The sequence below is a fragment of the Cryptomeria japonica genome, chromosome 5 (assembly GCF_030272615.1).
Source record: "Cryptomeria japonica chromosome 5, Sugi_1.0, whole genome shotgun sequence".
NCBI classification, from domain to species: Eukaryota; Viridiplantae; Streptophyta; class Pinopsida; order Cupressales; family Cupressaceae; genus Cryptomeria; species Cryptomeria japonica.
This window is the reverse complement of record NC_081409.1, coordinates 430,539,929-430,556,713: the sequence shown is the minus strand read 5'-3', so window position 1 is coordinate 430,556,713 and position 16,785 is coordinate 430,539,929. Positions and strand designations below refer to the sequence as shown.

General features: G+C 40.4%; 1 protein-coding gene across 3 annotated transcripts in view; it reads left to right on the top strand.

Annotated features, from left to right (window-relative positions):
- LOC131060460 (protein PTST, chloroplastic) overlaps nt 1-16,785 on the top strand; it is a 224,513-nt gene that overhangs the window by 145,899 nt on the left and 61,829 nt on the right. For all 3 annotated transcript variants that reach the window (XR_009110367.2, XM_057993695.2, XM_057993704.2), the window contains 2 exons: nt 13,542-13,647; nt 13,820-13,908. Coding sequence is in view for 2 of the 3 variants with exons in the window: in XM_057993695.2 (XP_057849678.2) it covers nt 13,542-13,647; nt 13,820-13,908 (195 nt within the window). In the remaining variant the exon portion in view is untranslated. The remainder of the gene's footprint in view (nt 1-13,541; nt 13,648-13,819; nt 13,909-16,785) is intronic.

Sequence of the window (16,785 nt, the reverse complement as noted above, 5' to 3'; positions counted from 1 at the left end):
GACACCGAAAGTCCACACAAATCCTTATTTGGTTAGCCTCCTTCTTTAGTGAAATGACTATGGGCGACACCCATTCACTTGTCTGTACTTTAAAAATGATACCGGCCTCCAGCATTTTTTCTATCTCATCGTTCACCCGCGCTGCATAGTTGCGGTTCATCCTGTATGGTCTCTTTCGTACAGGGCGGGTTCCGGGTACCAACGAGATGCAGTGCACGCATAGTTCGGGAGGTACCCCCTTCAAGTCTTTGTACGTCCATGCGAAGACGTCTTTAAACTCCAAGAATATTTTGAAGGCCGCTGTCTTCAACACGGGATCCTAGTCATTCCCGACTAATATATTCCATGGGTCCTCCTCCTTTCCCAGGTTTGTTGCCTTTAGCTTGGACTCTTCAATTGAATTGGCTTGTCTTTCTCAATCTGATGTGCGGGTGCCTCGTCCACTCGGGCTTCCCCCTCCTTATATTCTTTGTATTCTGGAGGGAAGACCTCCGGATCGGCGAGCTCCTCTATCTGCAACATGTTGCAGTGAAAAACTTCGTAGTCCTCCATTTGCCAATGGAAGAGCCCGTTGAGTGAGCACACCTCATCTTCAGAACATCCCTCCAATTCGAGCACCCCTTCACTGTTCGGCTCCATCGCGTTCTTGCCCTTGCTTTCGTCGGGACCCCCCTCCCCTTTATAAGAGTCCCCTGAGTCCAAGTCGGAAGAGGCGAGCTCTTCGCCGACATCTTGGGTCCGTAGGTCAGTGGTATATTTCCGCCCTCCCTTCTCCATGGAAAGTGTATTTTTCTTCCAGTTGTGGTTTACCCTCGCGGTGATCAACCACACTCTCCCCAAGATGGCGTCATAGCCTTTCTTTTTCAAAGGAATAACTACAAAATCTAACAGGAAGGGTTGCGTACCAATTGTCAATTGTCACTTGCTGGGCCATCAATATGCCGAGTGGCTTGATGCCGTTTTGGTCGGCTCCTACTAGATTAAATGTGGATGGCCATAGGGTAGGTTTCCCCAGCCTCTTCCATGTCTCTTCTGGTGGTACATTCACCCCAGTACCTCCGTCCACAATGGTGTCCTTTAGAACGGTTCCAAGGATGCCCATTTCTACCACAGCTGGGTGTCTACCACTGTTCAAGGTTAGTAACATCGGGTTAGTCGAAGGGCTGGCGGGAACCTCCACCTGTGGTGCACTCGAAGGTACGTGTGCGGTGCTTAGCACATTGCTGAGGATGGCAGTCCTCAAATGTGGCATGGAATCTAGAAGGTCTTTTACCTTTATCGGTACCTGTTGTGACGTATTCACACATCGCCCCATTGCAAATGGGGACCCCTACTTTTTTTGCTTTCTAGGGTTTGTTTTCTAGGTCTTTTAGGGTTTTGTCTGTTAGCCTTTGCAGGATGAGTGCTGTCGAGGGATCATTGGATTACAGGCTTTGCTTGAGCCAGGGTGAGTCCACAGGGCCCCAGAATTAGGGTTTCTTCGAGAGTCTTCCTTAGGGCCTAGTTTTTCTCTCGTTGCTAATTGTGTCTTGCTTTGTGAGTGGATATCATTCTTGAAGGTCCGAGCTAGGTCGAGTTGGTGAGTGATGAAGTCTGAAATGTCATCCTGATCTTCAAATGCCCTGAAATTTGGCTAAGTTTGGAATGTCCTGATCTTGAAATTTGGCTAAGTCTGGAATGTCCTGATCCTGAAATTTGACTAAGTCTGGAAAATTGAAGAATCCTCCAAAAACTAGATTTTGCAATATAACTCCTGGAGGTCCGAAACTACTCTCAAACATCCTGAAAGTATATATGGAATATAACTTAAAGTATAAGAATCACCTATACTTAAATGTTATATTCCATAAAATGATCCTGACGGAGAGTCCAAAATGTCAAATATCACTCCTGACCCTTCCAAAGTGTCCAAAGTGAATTTCACTCCCAACCCTTCCGAAGGGTCCAGAGTGAAATTCTCCATAGGACATTCTACTTTGACCAAAACCTAGAACTAACGCATTCCCAGGCTTGAATGAAGAAAAAAAACGCTTGTTTGAATGAAGAAATGTGAAAATGAAGTCAGGATCTTGGCCAAGATTAGGAATTTCGCTCCTGACCCTTCCAAAGGGTCCAGAGCGAAAATCTTTATAACTCTTGTTTTCCTCTTTATTTTGGCCAGGCGTTGGCTTGATGGGAGATGAATGGGTATGTTTTTGCCTTGAGAGGGAGTTTGATTGATTTTGAAGAATAAGATTTTGGCCTAAAGGAGAATTTCGCTCCTGACCCTTCCAAAGGGTCCAGAGCGAAATTCATCATAAACTTCATTTGCTACCTTGTTTGACCTTGAAACCTTCTTCCTCAGGTGGAAAATGATCTAAGTTTGCTTCTTGAAGTTGTTTGAAGTTTGAAAAGTGAGTAATCTAGCCTAGAATGAGATTTTCGCTCCTGACCCTTCCAAAGGGTCCAAAGCAAAAATCTTCTTAAAGCTCATTTCCTCCTAAGTTTGACTAATTTTTGATTTGCAGGGTGTCTTGGAGGGAAGGATGGACATTCTTGTTGCCTTTGAAGTGTTTGAAAGCGTTGAGAAATGAAGGATTTTGGACCAAAAGGGAAATTTCGCTCCTGACCCTTCCAAAGGGTCCAGAGCGAAATTCCTAAAAACTCATATTTTTGCATTGAAAAAGGTCAAGTTTTTGATTTGTTATGACGTGGATGGACGAAAAATAACTTGTCTTTGCCTCTTGAGGTCGTTTTAAAAGGGAGAAATGAAGGATGTAGCCCAAGTCAAGATTTTCGCTCCTGACCCTTCCAAAGGGTCCAGAGCGAAATCTCTCTAAGAGACATTTCTTGCCTTATTTGGCCAAATTTTGGTGTCCAAGACATGATGAGAAGAAGAATGAGCATGATTTAGCCTTTGAGAATGTTTGGAAGTTATGAAAATGAAGGATTCTAGCCAGGAAAGGAAATTTCGCTCCTGACCCTTCCAAAGGGTCCAGAGCGAAATTCCTTATTAGCCAATTTTTGACCTTTCTTGGACATCAAACCTTGTTCCTAGGGCAATGAAAGATGAAATCCTACCTTGCAAAGAAGTTTCAAGCTGAAAAAATAATGATTTTTGGTCAAGAATGAAAATTTCGCTCTTGACCCTTCCAAAGGGTCCAAAGCAAATTTTCTCAAAACATTTTTTGGCTATCAAGTTTTGCTAGATCAAGTGTGGGATAAGGTAGAATCAAGATGAAGTTGCCCCTAAGACTGACTTTGATTTGCTATAAACCATGAAAGATGAAGGAATTGAGCCTAGAAGTGATTTTCGCTCCTGACCCTTCCAAAGGGTCCAGAGCGAAAATCCTTAAAATCATCTTTTCTTCCAAATTTTGAGCAAAGCCAAGCTTGGACAAGCATGAGAGAGGTCATTTGGATTGCTTTGGAGTGGATTTTGGTCACCAAGAATGCAAATTTTGAAGCCTAATGAAAATTTCGCTCCTGACCCTTCCAAAGGGTCCAGAGCGAAATTTCTAAGATTCCCCCTTTTCCTTGCAAATCAAGACAAGATTTTGGTTTTTGTACCCTGGAGAGGAGTGAGACAAGATGTTCTATGCCTTGGAGGAGATTTGAAGTTGAAAGGATGGCAAATTAGCCCTAAAACAAGATTTTCGCTCCTGACCCTTCCAAAGGGTCCAGAGCGAAAATTCTAAAATCTACCTATTCCTTTCAAATTTATGCTAAGCTATGCCTAGACCAAGGTAAAAGATGCCCTTGTGATTGCCCTTAAGTCGATGGTTGTCTCCAGAAGTGATGATTTTAGGCCAAGGGAGGAAATTCGCTCCTGACCCTTCCAAAGGGTCCAGGGTGAAAATCCTTCAATTACTTATTTTGCTTTACAAAATCAAATCAAACTTGGATTGGGTGAAAGAAGATAACTATTTCTTAGACTTGTGAGGTGGATTGAAGTTGGAATGATGAAAAATGAGCTACAAACAAAGAAATTCGCTCCTGACCCTTCCAAAGGGTCCAGAGCGAAAAACACTAAAACCATCCTTTTCTCCAAATTTTGTGCTAAGTCAGGCCTGGACTAGGGTGAGAAAAACTATTTGGAATGCCTTGGAAAGATGTTTGACCTTTAGAAATGTGAATTTTGAGCTAAAGTTGGAATTTCGCTCCTGACCCTTCCAAAGGGTCCAGGGCGAAATTCTTATAGGGTCTGTTCCTGGAGAAAATCTTGGGCAAGTTTCATGTTGATATCTTTTCGTTGATGATTTAAGTTGAAAATGCTATGTTGAAATGAATTTATCATGTGTCCATAATCATCTTTTGGTTTGTTTCGGTAGATGAAAGAAGACCAGGCCAAGACAAGGATGACCTTCTCTGGTCCAGCATCATCAAGGACGACCTTCTCTAGCATCATCAGGGACGACCTTTTCCAGACCAGCATTTGAAGGAAAGGTACACCATCCATCCTGCACATCAAAGACAAAGGACGTTAAAGCAAGGGTCTGTTGAAGAAGCCAATAGTTTCAGAAGAGTTAATCAAAGCTAGCTTCTCAGCATCACCAAATTGAGCATCAACCAAGTGTCAGACAAGGTGGCATCCTAGTCATCACTCCTCTAGTCGGGTTGGTCCACCTCAGCGTGTCCAGATTCAATGTACCTGACTCATGGGAGATGACACAAACTTCGATGTACCTACCCCGGTTCTCCATTGGTCGAATATTCCAAAGAAGACATGTGTCCAAATAATGCAATTATTTCATTGGTCAGAATTAAGTTTGTTGTAACAAACCCTAATTAGGGTTTTCATTGTAAAATCTCGGCCATTGATCTCAAATTGATCTAAGCCATTGAATTGTATTGTGGGCACTATATAAGCCTGGCTCTTCATTTTGTAAAAGCTAATAGTTAATAGTTAGTAATAGAGGCCAGAATAGTAGAATAGCAATTAGAGTAGATTAAGAAGAGAAGGCAAGACATTGTTGCCTTAATTGTAAAGACTTCTTTTCATTGAAGATATGGTGGAATATGTTGTTTCTTTGCAATGTGCATGGTCTCTTGTTGAATCTTCATTTTTGATGATAGATGATTAGATTGAGTGAAGAAAATTGTTGAATGCACCTGGGTGGAATCCGTCTAATCCATACCACTAGCCTCTTACTGATTGTAAGTGCGCCCTGCGTGGTCAACTGGCATAAAATGAGCTTAATCTCAAGTCGTTACACGTCTATTGCTCATGCATTAACTTGAATGGTGATCATTGTCAGATGGTGTACGATTTGAACGTATTGGAAGCATCCCTTAGAAGATCGCACTGAGTTGGTGTTGAATTATTCAACCTGATGGTGAGACCCAGCCCAGTAGGACTCCACCTAGTCGTTCATCCATCTTCTCGCATTCTAGGTAGTAGAGTAGACTTCCTCAACCCTGCCATCTTTTGTCATTTGTTTGTCTTCCAGTTAGTTAATAGGACCTTTGATTCCAGCAAATCAGACGTTTAAGTCGTCAAGTGTAAGTCCCCTTGTGATTCCAACAAAATCATATCATACCACAGAGAGCTTATCCACACGTAGAGATCCTACATAACAGAACCTTGGAGTTACTCCGATTGATCCTTTTTTGCGATATCTTCAGCATTCGAAGACTTTACTCAAGAGAGGATAAGATACCTCTGGGTATTTTATTCTGTGTTTGGTCGTGTACAAAATACACATCAACAGTACCTCCATTTGCAAGACTTGCCCAATAATATTCTTTTCGGCTTTCAGGCGGGTTGAGGGACTCATCGGCTCTGTTTTCTTCCGTCCCTCTGCCGCCATCTCCCGTTCAATGTTGGCCTTTGCCTCTCGCAGTCTCTCCTTCTCTGTGCGGGGGTCGGGATACGTTGCCTTCTTCGCCTGCGCGCGAGTGATCGCCAACACTTCGCCTGTCTTCTCAATATTGAGAAGATTGACCCTCTGTTTAGGGCATTTTGTGTCATCATGATCCCCGGGGCCGCACCATCTACACAGGCTCGGGGGGGTTTCAGTATTCTGGCACTCCCGAGCGAAGTGCCCCCATTGGTTGCAGGCCCGACATTGGATTATTGGCCGCCCCTTAACATCATATTGCATTCTGCTCTGATTGTTGTTGTTGTTGTTGTTGCCTCTCCCTCCTCTTCGGTTACCTCTGTAACCACCGGATGATGCAGTGGTGTTGGCTTGCGGTTGGGCGGAGCCTGCTGACAGTGAGGGTTGCTCTTGGGCGAAGAATACCTGGTTCCCTTTTGTTTTCATGTTGTAGGGGCATTCTTTGACGGCGTGTTCCAACATCTGGCAAATTTCGCAGAATGCCCTCTTTGGGCAGATGCCCTTTGTGTGACCTCCTTCCTTACAATTAGTGCACCACAGGTCTTTGTTTTTGCTCGTGCTTCCTTTCATGTTCTTAAATTCCTTCAACATACGGTGCATATCCTTTTGAAGAGCTTGCACCTTCTTACTTGATGATTTGTCACTACTGCTTTCTCCTGAGGACTCCTCTTCTCCAAAGGACTTGTCCTTTTTCTTCCGCGATGTTTTGTCTTTAGTTTCCAAATCCATCGCGCGGTTGTATGCGTCATCGTATGAAGTGGGTGGTACAATTTTCATCTTCCTCCACAGGGATGACCACAACCCTTCCACGAACCATCTCTTCTTTAGTCCGTCAGCCGGCTAGTTCTCCATCTTCCCCAGTTACTCCTTTAACTGTCGGTTGTATGTTCGCACTGTTTCGTGCTTTCCCTGCTTTGTGCTTAATATCTCTGCCACGATCTCATTATCATCTCGAAGGAGTCGAAACTCCTTCTCAAAAGCTTTCTGTAGGTCATCCCATGTTCCCACCTTTGTTTTATCTACATCAGAGTACCAATCAATGGCTACTCCTCTCAGGGTGGCAGGGAACTGCACCACCCAATCCGCTTTGTCAACTACCCCGTTGGCTGACCATATTGTCTCACATGTACGACAGTGCCGTACGGGGTCATCGTTGCCATCTCCATTGAATTTAGACAACTCTTGTTTGCCCGCCATCGATGGGGGTCGTCTTCCTTGAGGTGGCTGTGGCTGCGTTTGTGCGCCGCTCCCTCCGGCACCTGTGGTGTGTCTTGCGTGGGTGATTGGAGGTACGGTGCTTTGCCTGCTGTGTGTGGCACCTGCACCCGTATGGTTGTCCTCCCCTCCGTTCTCCCCCGCACCCACTCCTAGCTACCTCTGGTGATCCTCACTTCGTGGCGTAAGGGATAAGTTTCTAAACTGATCCTGAGTCTCTTCGACTAGATTCCTCCGTAACCTTGTCTCCTCCAGAAACTCTTCGTGGCTCCTCACCCTATGGTGTTCTGGCGATGCGTAGAAATTTCCCTCGGCTTCTGCACCCTCCGTGACACCTCCTTGGTTCCCTTTAGGCTACCCTTCGGCTGGTCGTCCCTCGGCAAGTTGCCTCAGCCTCCGTCTACGTTCTATTTGTTGTTCCAGAATCAAGGCCCTCTGCGCGGCCTCCCACTCGTCCGTTTCTGCTTTCTTATGTCTATCTTTATTTAATAGGTTGGGCATTAATTCCCATACATTTCTATAATTCACAACACATAAACCAGAACACACCTTTATTAATTCATTTCGTCAATACAACTCGTGTCAATATTGTGACACCTTGTGACACCTTTATTTAAATATAAAATGTTCCTTTGTCCCTATGGGATTTAGGGTTCAATTCCTTCCTGGCCTCGTGCCATCTCGCTCCACTTCCTGACGGCTGCTTTCTTCGTACTGTTGAAGGATTCGTTGGCGTCGCTCTTCCTGGGCAATCTCCTCCAGGCGAGCTTGTTGTGCCAGCGATGCCTGTGCAAGCAACCAAGGAAGGTGGTTCATCAACTAATTTACTGCCGAGCTAACCTCCAGTGCTGTCCACACGGCACTTGGTGGGATTTCTGCCTCTGTGGCCTCTTGTCGGACGTAGGTCTCGATGGCTACCTGGAGAAGAATTGAAAATTCCTTGGTCGCAGTGTCTTCTCCGTTGTAGAGCTCTGTTTGCGCGTCGTCGGCCTCTGGGTTTATCTCACCAACGGGTAGGCCCATTGTGTCCGTGCGCCATTCGCATCTTCCGTTCCCGAGTATGTCTAGGCAACGACGCCAAATGTTTGCCCTCTCGGGTGAATAACTTAAAGAACACAGATAAAGCACGCAATGCAGAATAATAATGCCATAGATATCAAGTCAAATATAAGAGATGTTATTCCATTCATAATCGTGTGTGACAAGTTATATTCGGAAGTATATAAAGATACCGAGGGGGTGCGAGCGCCAACCGCCGCATCGCAACTGCCACCCCTCGGTTACCACTAACCAATACAATTACAACTTACAACTTAATTAACTAGTTTTATTTGTTTACAATATTGCTGCTAACATTTAGTTGCAAATTGATTGAACAATAATGCCTTTCTCCTGCCTCGCTAAACGAGCATAAAAAATTTCAAATTTGTGTGGCCTCCTGCTAGATATTCATCGTATGTTCATCAATAAGGCAAAACTGCCCTTTGTCCACACTTGGAGACAATGACCTCTATAATCAAAGATGAGGGGGTTGGCGGTTCCCTTAGTCATGACACCTTGAAAGTCTTTGGAACTCCCTCATTTTGTCCTCTGAGCAACTCTAGACTGTAAATATTTTATATTTTTATAAAATTTTATTTAAAAAAGAAAGTAATTTAAATGTTACCCATCCCTACACTTAACTCCATCCCCTTATTTTCTTTTCCTCGAATCCCCAACTCCTTAGTCTGTACCCTCTCATTCTTTCATTCCACATAAATATAGATCTCCACTCAAGACTTCACTTTTTAAAATCCTACCCATCCTTATAACCATTGCCATTGCCTTTTTCGTCATAAGTCTTCTACCATAGACTTAATACTTCCCTACCTATTGTCATCCATTCCACACCCATTTTGGGGCTCCTTTTTTGGTCTTTCTCCAAATCCTAATTCGTACTCGTCATCCCAGAAAGTCTATCATGTATGGATCAGACGAATAGAATATAAAGTTACACATGGCGTTCAAAGGTCTTCTGGTGCATCCAAATGGCTTCCATATTCTTCATATCCTCCTCAATCACATTGCTATATGGCTTGTGAAGGCATTCATTGATCAAATTAAGAGGAGTTTAATGCCAAGAGTACATCCCAAATCCAGTACTATCTCATTTTGGATAGCCTCTTAACGGTTCCATCCGTTGGCCAAACACAAGTGACAATGCAGAGAGGGACTCAGGTGAAGGTCAATAAGTGTTTTCATTTGTGTGTTGAGCCATTAAGGACTAAGGAAAATTTAGCACTGAAGAATAATGCTGATAGTGAAATTAGTTTTACTGGTTTTGTCCTGACAATCCTACACTCAAAAGCTGTACTGTCAGGACCCCTGCCATATGTATAAACAGAGCCTAGGCATTCCAAGTGAAAGAAAAAATAATATTATTACTTTCCTAACATTGGCTGTTAGCCTGTTACTTTCCTAACAATGGCCGATCCAATTAAGAAAATTATTAATATTGAACTCAGGCTATGGTGGTTATATGGAGGCCGACACTAGGAATAAACCCAAGCGCTAGCCGTTGAGTGGAGGGGCCAACCAAGGTGCACACAGGCAGTCAATGCAATGGTTCGACATAGGAAATTTAGTATAAGGCCAACTCAGATTTATTAAGGGCAGGGTTTAACCTTGAAAGGGTGCAACTCTTACATGAAGAGATGTAATCCCCCTTCTCTAGAAGATATAAAGAGGGGGACATATCACTTGGAAAATCATCCATGAAGGATCAAATGAAATGAGAAAATAATAATCTCACCTGAAATTAAAATTGGAATTTGGAAACAGAATATAAAAAGCAGAAATCTGATTTATGGTTAACAGCCTTGAATTAGTCAATTTATATATGATACTGTCATGCCCCTGACCACGAACAACAAATCTAAATAAGAAATTAAGACTTCATCGAATAGTAGAGGAGAATACAAAATACTGAACACCTAACAAATAATCAGATCAAACTATAATTTGTAATATTCCAACTCACTGTGGTAATGTAGAGATTATTGTTTAGTTTTATTCATGAATTTATATGTATATCTCTGTTATAGATTAATAAGCATTCAAATATACACAACAACACTGCAACAGTCTGTCACAAAGGTGTAAGGAAGGAATCTGTGTTAAGGGAGAACACACTTAGGGTACCCTGCTACAGTGGCAAGTAGGGAGAACAGCTATTAGGGCACCCTATTGTATTGTGAAAGGGAGATAATGGCTAAGGGCACCTTATTGCAATTTCCCTTCCAACCATTACGTTGAGGGACTGTTCCTGAACCCAAAGATCTCCAGCCATGGAAGAATGGAGGGATAGAATGGCTGTCTTAAGGCACCCTACCATGCCTCCTTATTCCATATCTTCTATGACTGAGATTCACATACAAATCAAACATGCTACATATTGATGAATACATGATTTCCCTGTTCTAATATTAGATTCATTTCATGAACCGTGTCTGCAATGTTACCTAACTTGATTGCAGGTTTCTAGAACAGGCTTAGCTCATCTTACTCTTTAAGTAAAGAATACCCCTAACTATATTGTATGCTTGTTTCATTTGGTTTTGTGAATTTAGGGCAAAATATAGAGGGGTCAAGCAAGGGGACATTACATTTACCCAACGTCTGCCCCAAGCAATAAATTGAGGAGGTTCTATCACCTCAATTTCCTTATTTTGGGAACAACACGTAAGAAGATAAAGAAGAGAAGCAACAATAAGCTCCTCTAGAAGGCTATAAAAGGAGATATCTAGTATCGTATGCAAGTGCTTGCATTCTCCTGTGTATAAAATAAAGAATGCTCCTTTTGTCTGAAAAGTACAAGCCCCAAGAGATTTCCCTAAGCCCCAAATCTATTGAAATCACAATCAGCTCATCAATGTTGATAAGGACAAGGGTGCAACACCAATGAAACCACAACTCAATTTTATTCCATGTTTCAGGTAAAACTGCTTACTCTGGACTGCATACTAGTATTTCTTCTGCTTTTCAAGCTTATAGGAATGATGGAGATTGCACAAAGCCCATGCAAGTTCTTAACCCCAGAGATTTGTTCCAAGCCCCCGCATCTAGAAGTTTTCCCATAATTCATTTTGTTGCTTCCAATATTCGAAATCAGCTCACAAGGTACCATAACTTCCATATTCCATATTTATCATTCCTCTCCACATCTAACTATAAATAACAATGTTCCTTTTGCTATTGCAAATAATCAAACCTATCCACAAAGTGGCAATATCCAAAACCCTAAAGAACCTTTCAAATAACAGCTCTATCTTACGCTTTGCAACACTAGTGGTGTAATCCCGCAACTCACCAAGTTAATAGATTCGTAAACCAAGAATAAAGATGCTTCTGATAGCCTCACGAATATCATGGTCAACTTGTTATATGAACATTTTAATTGTATTTGCCAGCTGAAGAAAGCAATGAAAAGATTGTTGACTGTATTGATCGTCATAATTTCAGCCACTGAAATTTCCTAAAATAAACAGAGGCAATTGAGTCCATTCTAACCTTTTAGAAACTTGCCATTGCCAACAATTCAATGGAACTAAGCACCCTCACTTAGCACTCTCCAAAGAGTCTTTTTGAGCCTAGTGCATGGGCTTCTCCCTTAGCTTGGAGGACGATACAAGGAAATAAGGAGGCTATGGGGGAGTAAAGTGATTCAAACTAGTGAGTTTTGCATATGGTCTACTACCTAAAATTTTTATTAGTAAATCTGTTTGTGTTCTCTTTGCTTCAAGATATATAGGAAAGTTAAACTTTATGTTGAGCTGTCATGCTCATTTTAGTACTCTTGGTAGTTTCCATTTTTTTGTAAATTAGGCATGCTTTATTGCCTTTTAACCTTTAATGTCCCCTTTTCTGATAACTTATGAAATTGGGACAATTAACTTGCAAAAATCAATTGCAAGAGACTTCTTTCCTCGAAGCCTCACTTAACACTCAAATGATGATCTATGATACCACTTATGAATGTTTATGTTATATAATTGATAGAATATATATGACAATATCACTGCTATCTCTAATATGACAATTGGATATATGCAAGGTGATTAGGTCTATATATAGATAATGCTAAGATTATCTTGGTAATATGTATAATCTGCAAATAATAATCTGTGGATTGGATATTAATGACTGTTGTATATGATTTGACTTTAGGAATTATGCAAAATTAAGAGATTCCAATCTGCAGATATATAGAGATCTCTGCTCTTCCTGATATATCAATTGAGTTATGCAATGAAGCTCCTGATGATAGCAATGTTGCTGTATAGTGCTATGTCTGATAGTGATCCTTCAACTCATGCAATAACTCTCCAATTATTGCTTATATCAATATTTGCTGTGTCTGTTATGTCGATATGATTGTGCAATTATGGATATACTGCTATGTCTGATGTAGCAATATAAATGTGCAACTAAGAGGGGGTATTGCTTATAGCAATGAGTTGCTGTTTCTGATCTGGATATCTATTCTTGCAACAATAATGGTGCTGTTTCTGATATGAATCTTGATGTATGCAACCTGATATGCCAAAGGCAAATGCTTGATAGAGCCTATCCAATATGGATACAAAGAAGAAATAAATACAAATCTGATATGATTGGAGACTGGGATTGATTCCCATTATATTGCTTGCAAGGTCGATGGGATGCATCCTTTGAAGGACTAAGAGATATGTTTCCCCTTAATCGTGGCTCTTCATGCACATAATCAGTTCAGTTTGTTGGATGAATCACATCCTCTGGATAGGAAGGCTCATATCTTTCCTTAACCTTATCTCTTTGTGATTGGTGATTATTGCTTAATTGCATCCTTTCTTGAATGCTAGTTATTAACACCATTCATGCTAATTCACTGCTTGTAATAATGAGTATAATTACTGATTGCATCATAATGTAACCTTATTCATTGTTAATGCTTCGTTAATCGGAGTTGCTTTCTAAAATCATTATTAGGTGAATAACTAACCAATGGAATGGTTAGTTCCCTTAATCGATATTATTTGATGTTTCTCTTCAATCGATACTAAGTGCCGATAATTCTAACGGGCCGGCTAACTTTTATTTACCGGTCGGATTTGTAATGTCCCCTTTTCCGCTCTAGTTTGTTTTGGGGACTGCTGGCCAATCCCGAGACCCGTTGGTCAATTAGAGGCAAAATTAGGGTTTCCTATTTTCTAGGAGGATGTTTTGGCAATTTTGGTGGCTTGCATGTTGGAGTTTTACAATTCTGATTCTGGATTTCTTCTAGGTTTTCGGAAAGCTTTGCAATGATGGTACATGTGTAGCAATCAGTGGAGTTTGGTAAACTTACTATTTTTAATAATGAGTAGTTAGTTATCTTCCTAAAAGGTTATTGCTAACAATTTCATTATGCTAAGCATATTCATTTGATACATGTGATTATTGTCTAAAGCATTATGAGAATGTATTCTTAATAAAAGCCTTGTTTCTTAGGCATTGGTGGCCCTTGCCAAAGAAGTTGCTAAAAATGGTGCCAAATTTGATTCACGGAAGATTAATGGACGATATGTACATTCACACCTTGTAGTAAGACTAGAAGGTTGCCTTGCTATTCTATCAATAAATTTGTAAAATCAAAAATATATTTTTTCCTGTAGACTTGAGATATATTGGGAATATTTTGAAATTTACTAAGTGATAACTTTAAAGTCTCTATGTATCTTCAGGTTATTTTCATTGTTACTTTATCTTTTGTTTAAATTTGGTTGTAGAATTGCGGGTGAAATTACTTGAGCAGATAAAGGATGTTGATGCTGTGCAGTTTCGTGAAGTTCCTCTTGTTTGGTATGGAATGGCTGAGGTGAGTGATAATTATGTTTAATCTTACTTGATCTGTTGTTAAAATTTGGCTGTAGAATTTTGTGAGAATCAGTCAAGCAAGTAAAGGATGTTGATGCAATGTGTTTTAAGTCATTTGGTCATTCATTGTTTGGCATGGAATGGCTGAGGCTAGAGATGGATTTTTAAGTCATTTGGTCATTTCTTAATGAATTTCGTTGTATAATTTTATGAGAAGTTATTTGAGCAAAAAAATATCAGGTTGCTATTCAATGTTTGAAGTTCCTCATCTTTGGTGTGGGATTGTAGAGGTGATGGATGATATTGAAAATTGGAACTTGTAAATAGTACATCAATGAATGCTTCTTATTTGGATAAGAGCGAATGTTCCACTCACTGTATTTTTGCATCCACCGACTCTTTCTTCTGGGCCAGGTAGATAACATGTGCACATGTATGCCTGTATACATGTGTGTATGTATGTGTTGCACCCATACGGAATTTTTCATATGGTGTCAATCTTGTAGTCAAATGAAAGCCATTTTTTGCCTAGTTGAGTCATTGTCGAATCCTTTCCTATCTCGGTCATGAATGTCATATTTTCAGGTTCTAATCATTGTCTTTGCATGGCTGATCAAAGGAGCTTCGCAGCACATCAGATGATGCAAAGATTTGAGCTTGGACAATGAAACAAGAGTCAAAATGGTCTAAGGCATGAAAAATAGGACATCTAGTGCTAAACAGTGTGCCATAGGTAAGGAGGGGTGATAATGAGTTTATATTAAAAATGGCCAAATGACCCAATGGAATGTGCCATTATGCAATTTGTTCAAACTTCTTCATAACAAAGAAGTGTCCAAGGAGAGTAGAGAAGCATGTGCCATAATACATTTTGGCCAAAATTTTTAAAACAAAAAAAGTGTCCATTTGCTCTCATGGAGCATGCCATAAGAGGTTTAATCCCAAAAACATCGAAGAACATAAAAGATGCCACTTGACATTGGGGAGCATGCCATAAGACAATTTAGGCTGGGTTTTGAATTTTCAATATACCCATTCAGACCTGAGTGTTCTCTTTCAGCAGGTTGCAAGCCATGGTTCATTGTTGGGAGCATTATTTGGTTTATTGCAGGTTTCCAACAGGTGTAAGTGCCATTGTGTGCATTACAGGGTCAGCAGCATCTTACATCGCTCATCTCCATCTTCAAGCACCTTCAGAATTTGTTGCTCATTTATAGGACAAAAAATGGCAGCAAGATAATGTCACTTGTCTGTTAGGAAAAAAACCTTAAGTGGGCTTTTCAAACTCTTAAGTTCTTGTTTTGAGGGTTAAATATTTGTTTGGGTTTTTATTCCTAAACATTGTTAGCAGTTTCCAGCAAATCCAATGGAAGAATGATACACAGCAGTCAGAAGGGAAGTGCAATAGCGTGAAGAAAGGAAGGCAAAAGTTTAAAACATGAAAAATGTTGAAGTAATGGTTAGAAGAATGCCAGAACAGCATATGGTAAAAGTCTGAAACAAAGCTGAGAATGGCCAAAAGACTGCAAAGTGCACACTATAAGGATAAGTGCCCAAAAGTTTTGGATTTTCAAAATTGTTCATTTGCACCATAATGCAATTTACATAAGTTTTTGTGAAAACACAAAAAGGGACACTTTAGGCTCAGGTGTGCACCATAAGGGATATTGGGAAGAAATTTGTTGAAAAATGAAAATAAATGTCACTCCAAGTAGAAGCATGTGCCCATGAGTGAATTCCCTGGTTTTGCTTGAAACATAAAAGTGGCAATCAGTGCCGTCATGTGTGTCAACAGGAAGAACAAAGTTTTAGAATCACATAATGAACTCAAGAGCAGGAAGTACACACCTCATTTGAATGATGCCAAAATGCAAATGAAAAATAACATCGAATACCCAATAATGTACCATGGTATCTTATGTCATACTCACATTGTCATTTAAGGTTATCATTATGAGAGAAAGGGTTTAGTCAATTGTAAAAGGTTTAGTTTGCAAAGGCATCAGAGGAAGGAGTTTTTTTAGCAGTTTGTGCCTCTTTCAGGTGCCATTTAGAGATCACTGCAGGTAAAACAGAAGGTTTGCATCATTTGACAGTCATTTCAGTCATTTTCAGCAGATTTCCAAACATCTGCGGCATATTTATATGCAGAATTTTTATCACTAAGAGGGTGTTAAGCATTGGTTTGTCCAAACATTTAGGGTTTTGAGACTGTGATTTTCATCAAAGAGGACCATGTGAGGGTTTTGGCACCTTGTGTTGTTCAAGTTCTAGAGTTTCAAAACAATCAAATGGCTGACTTGTTCATGGCAATCAGTGTTTAAAACCAATTCTACATTTTGATGACACCTAAGTTTTTGTTAGGTGCTTGTGGCAAAGATTTTCAGTGGTCATCTTTGGAGGAGGCCAATGTTTTAAAAACATGAATTTGCAAATTTCCGAAACAATGAGAGTCTATCTATGTACTTTTAGTAAGATGTCAACTTCAAGGTACCAAGATTGTTTGGTGAGTTGCTAGTGGTTGTTATGGTTTCAAGTTTCTAATGAGGACCTATCAATACTACTTTTGTTGCATTAGAGTCATTGATAGGATCCACTGATTTTTCAGATTGGCTGTTTTTGACCATGCTATGATTGGAGGATAGCTACTCTTAGATGACCTAGAAGGTTTATTTGGGATGTGATATTTTTAGCCAAGACTTATTTGATGTTTTCCTTGTTTTAGATGATTTATTTAAAACAGTTTTGTATTTAGAGCTCACTTCTGTTGTAAGAAAACCATTTTTTGTGTAGTTACTTAAATAGTTTTCTTTTTATTGATCTTGAATGAATTGCATTATTGAAGTACATAGAATATTGTAAGCATTTATATGTAAGT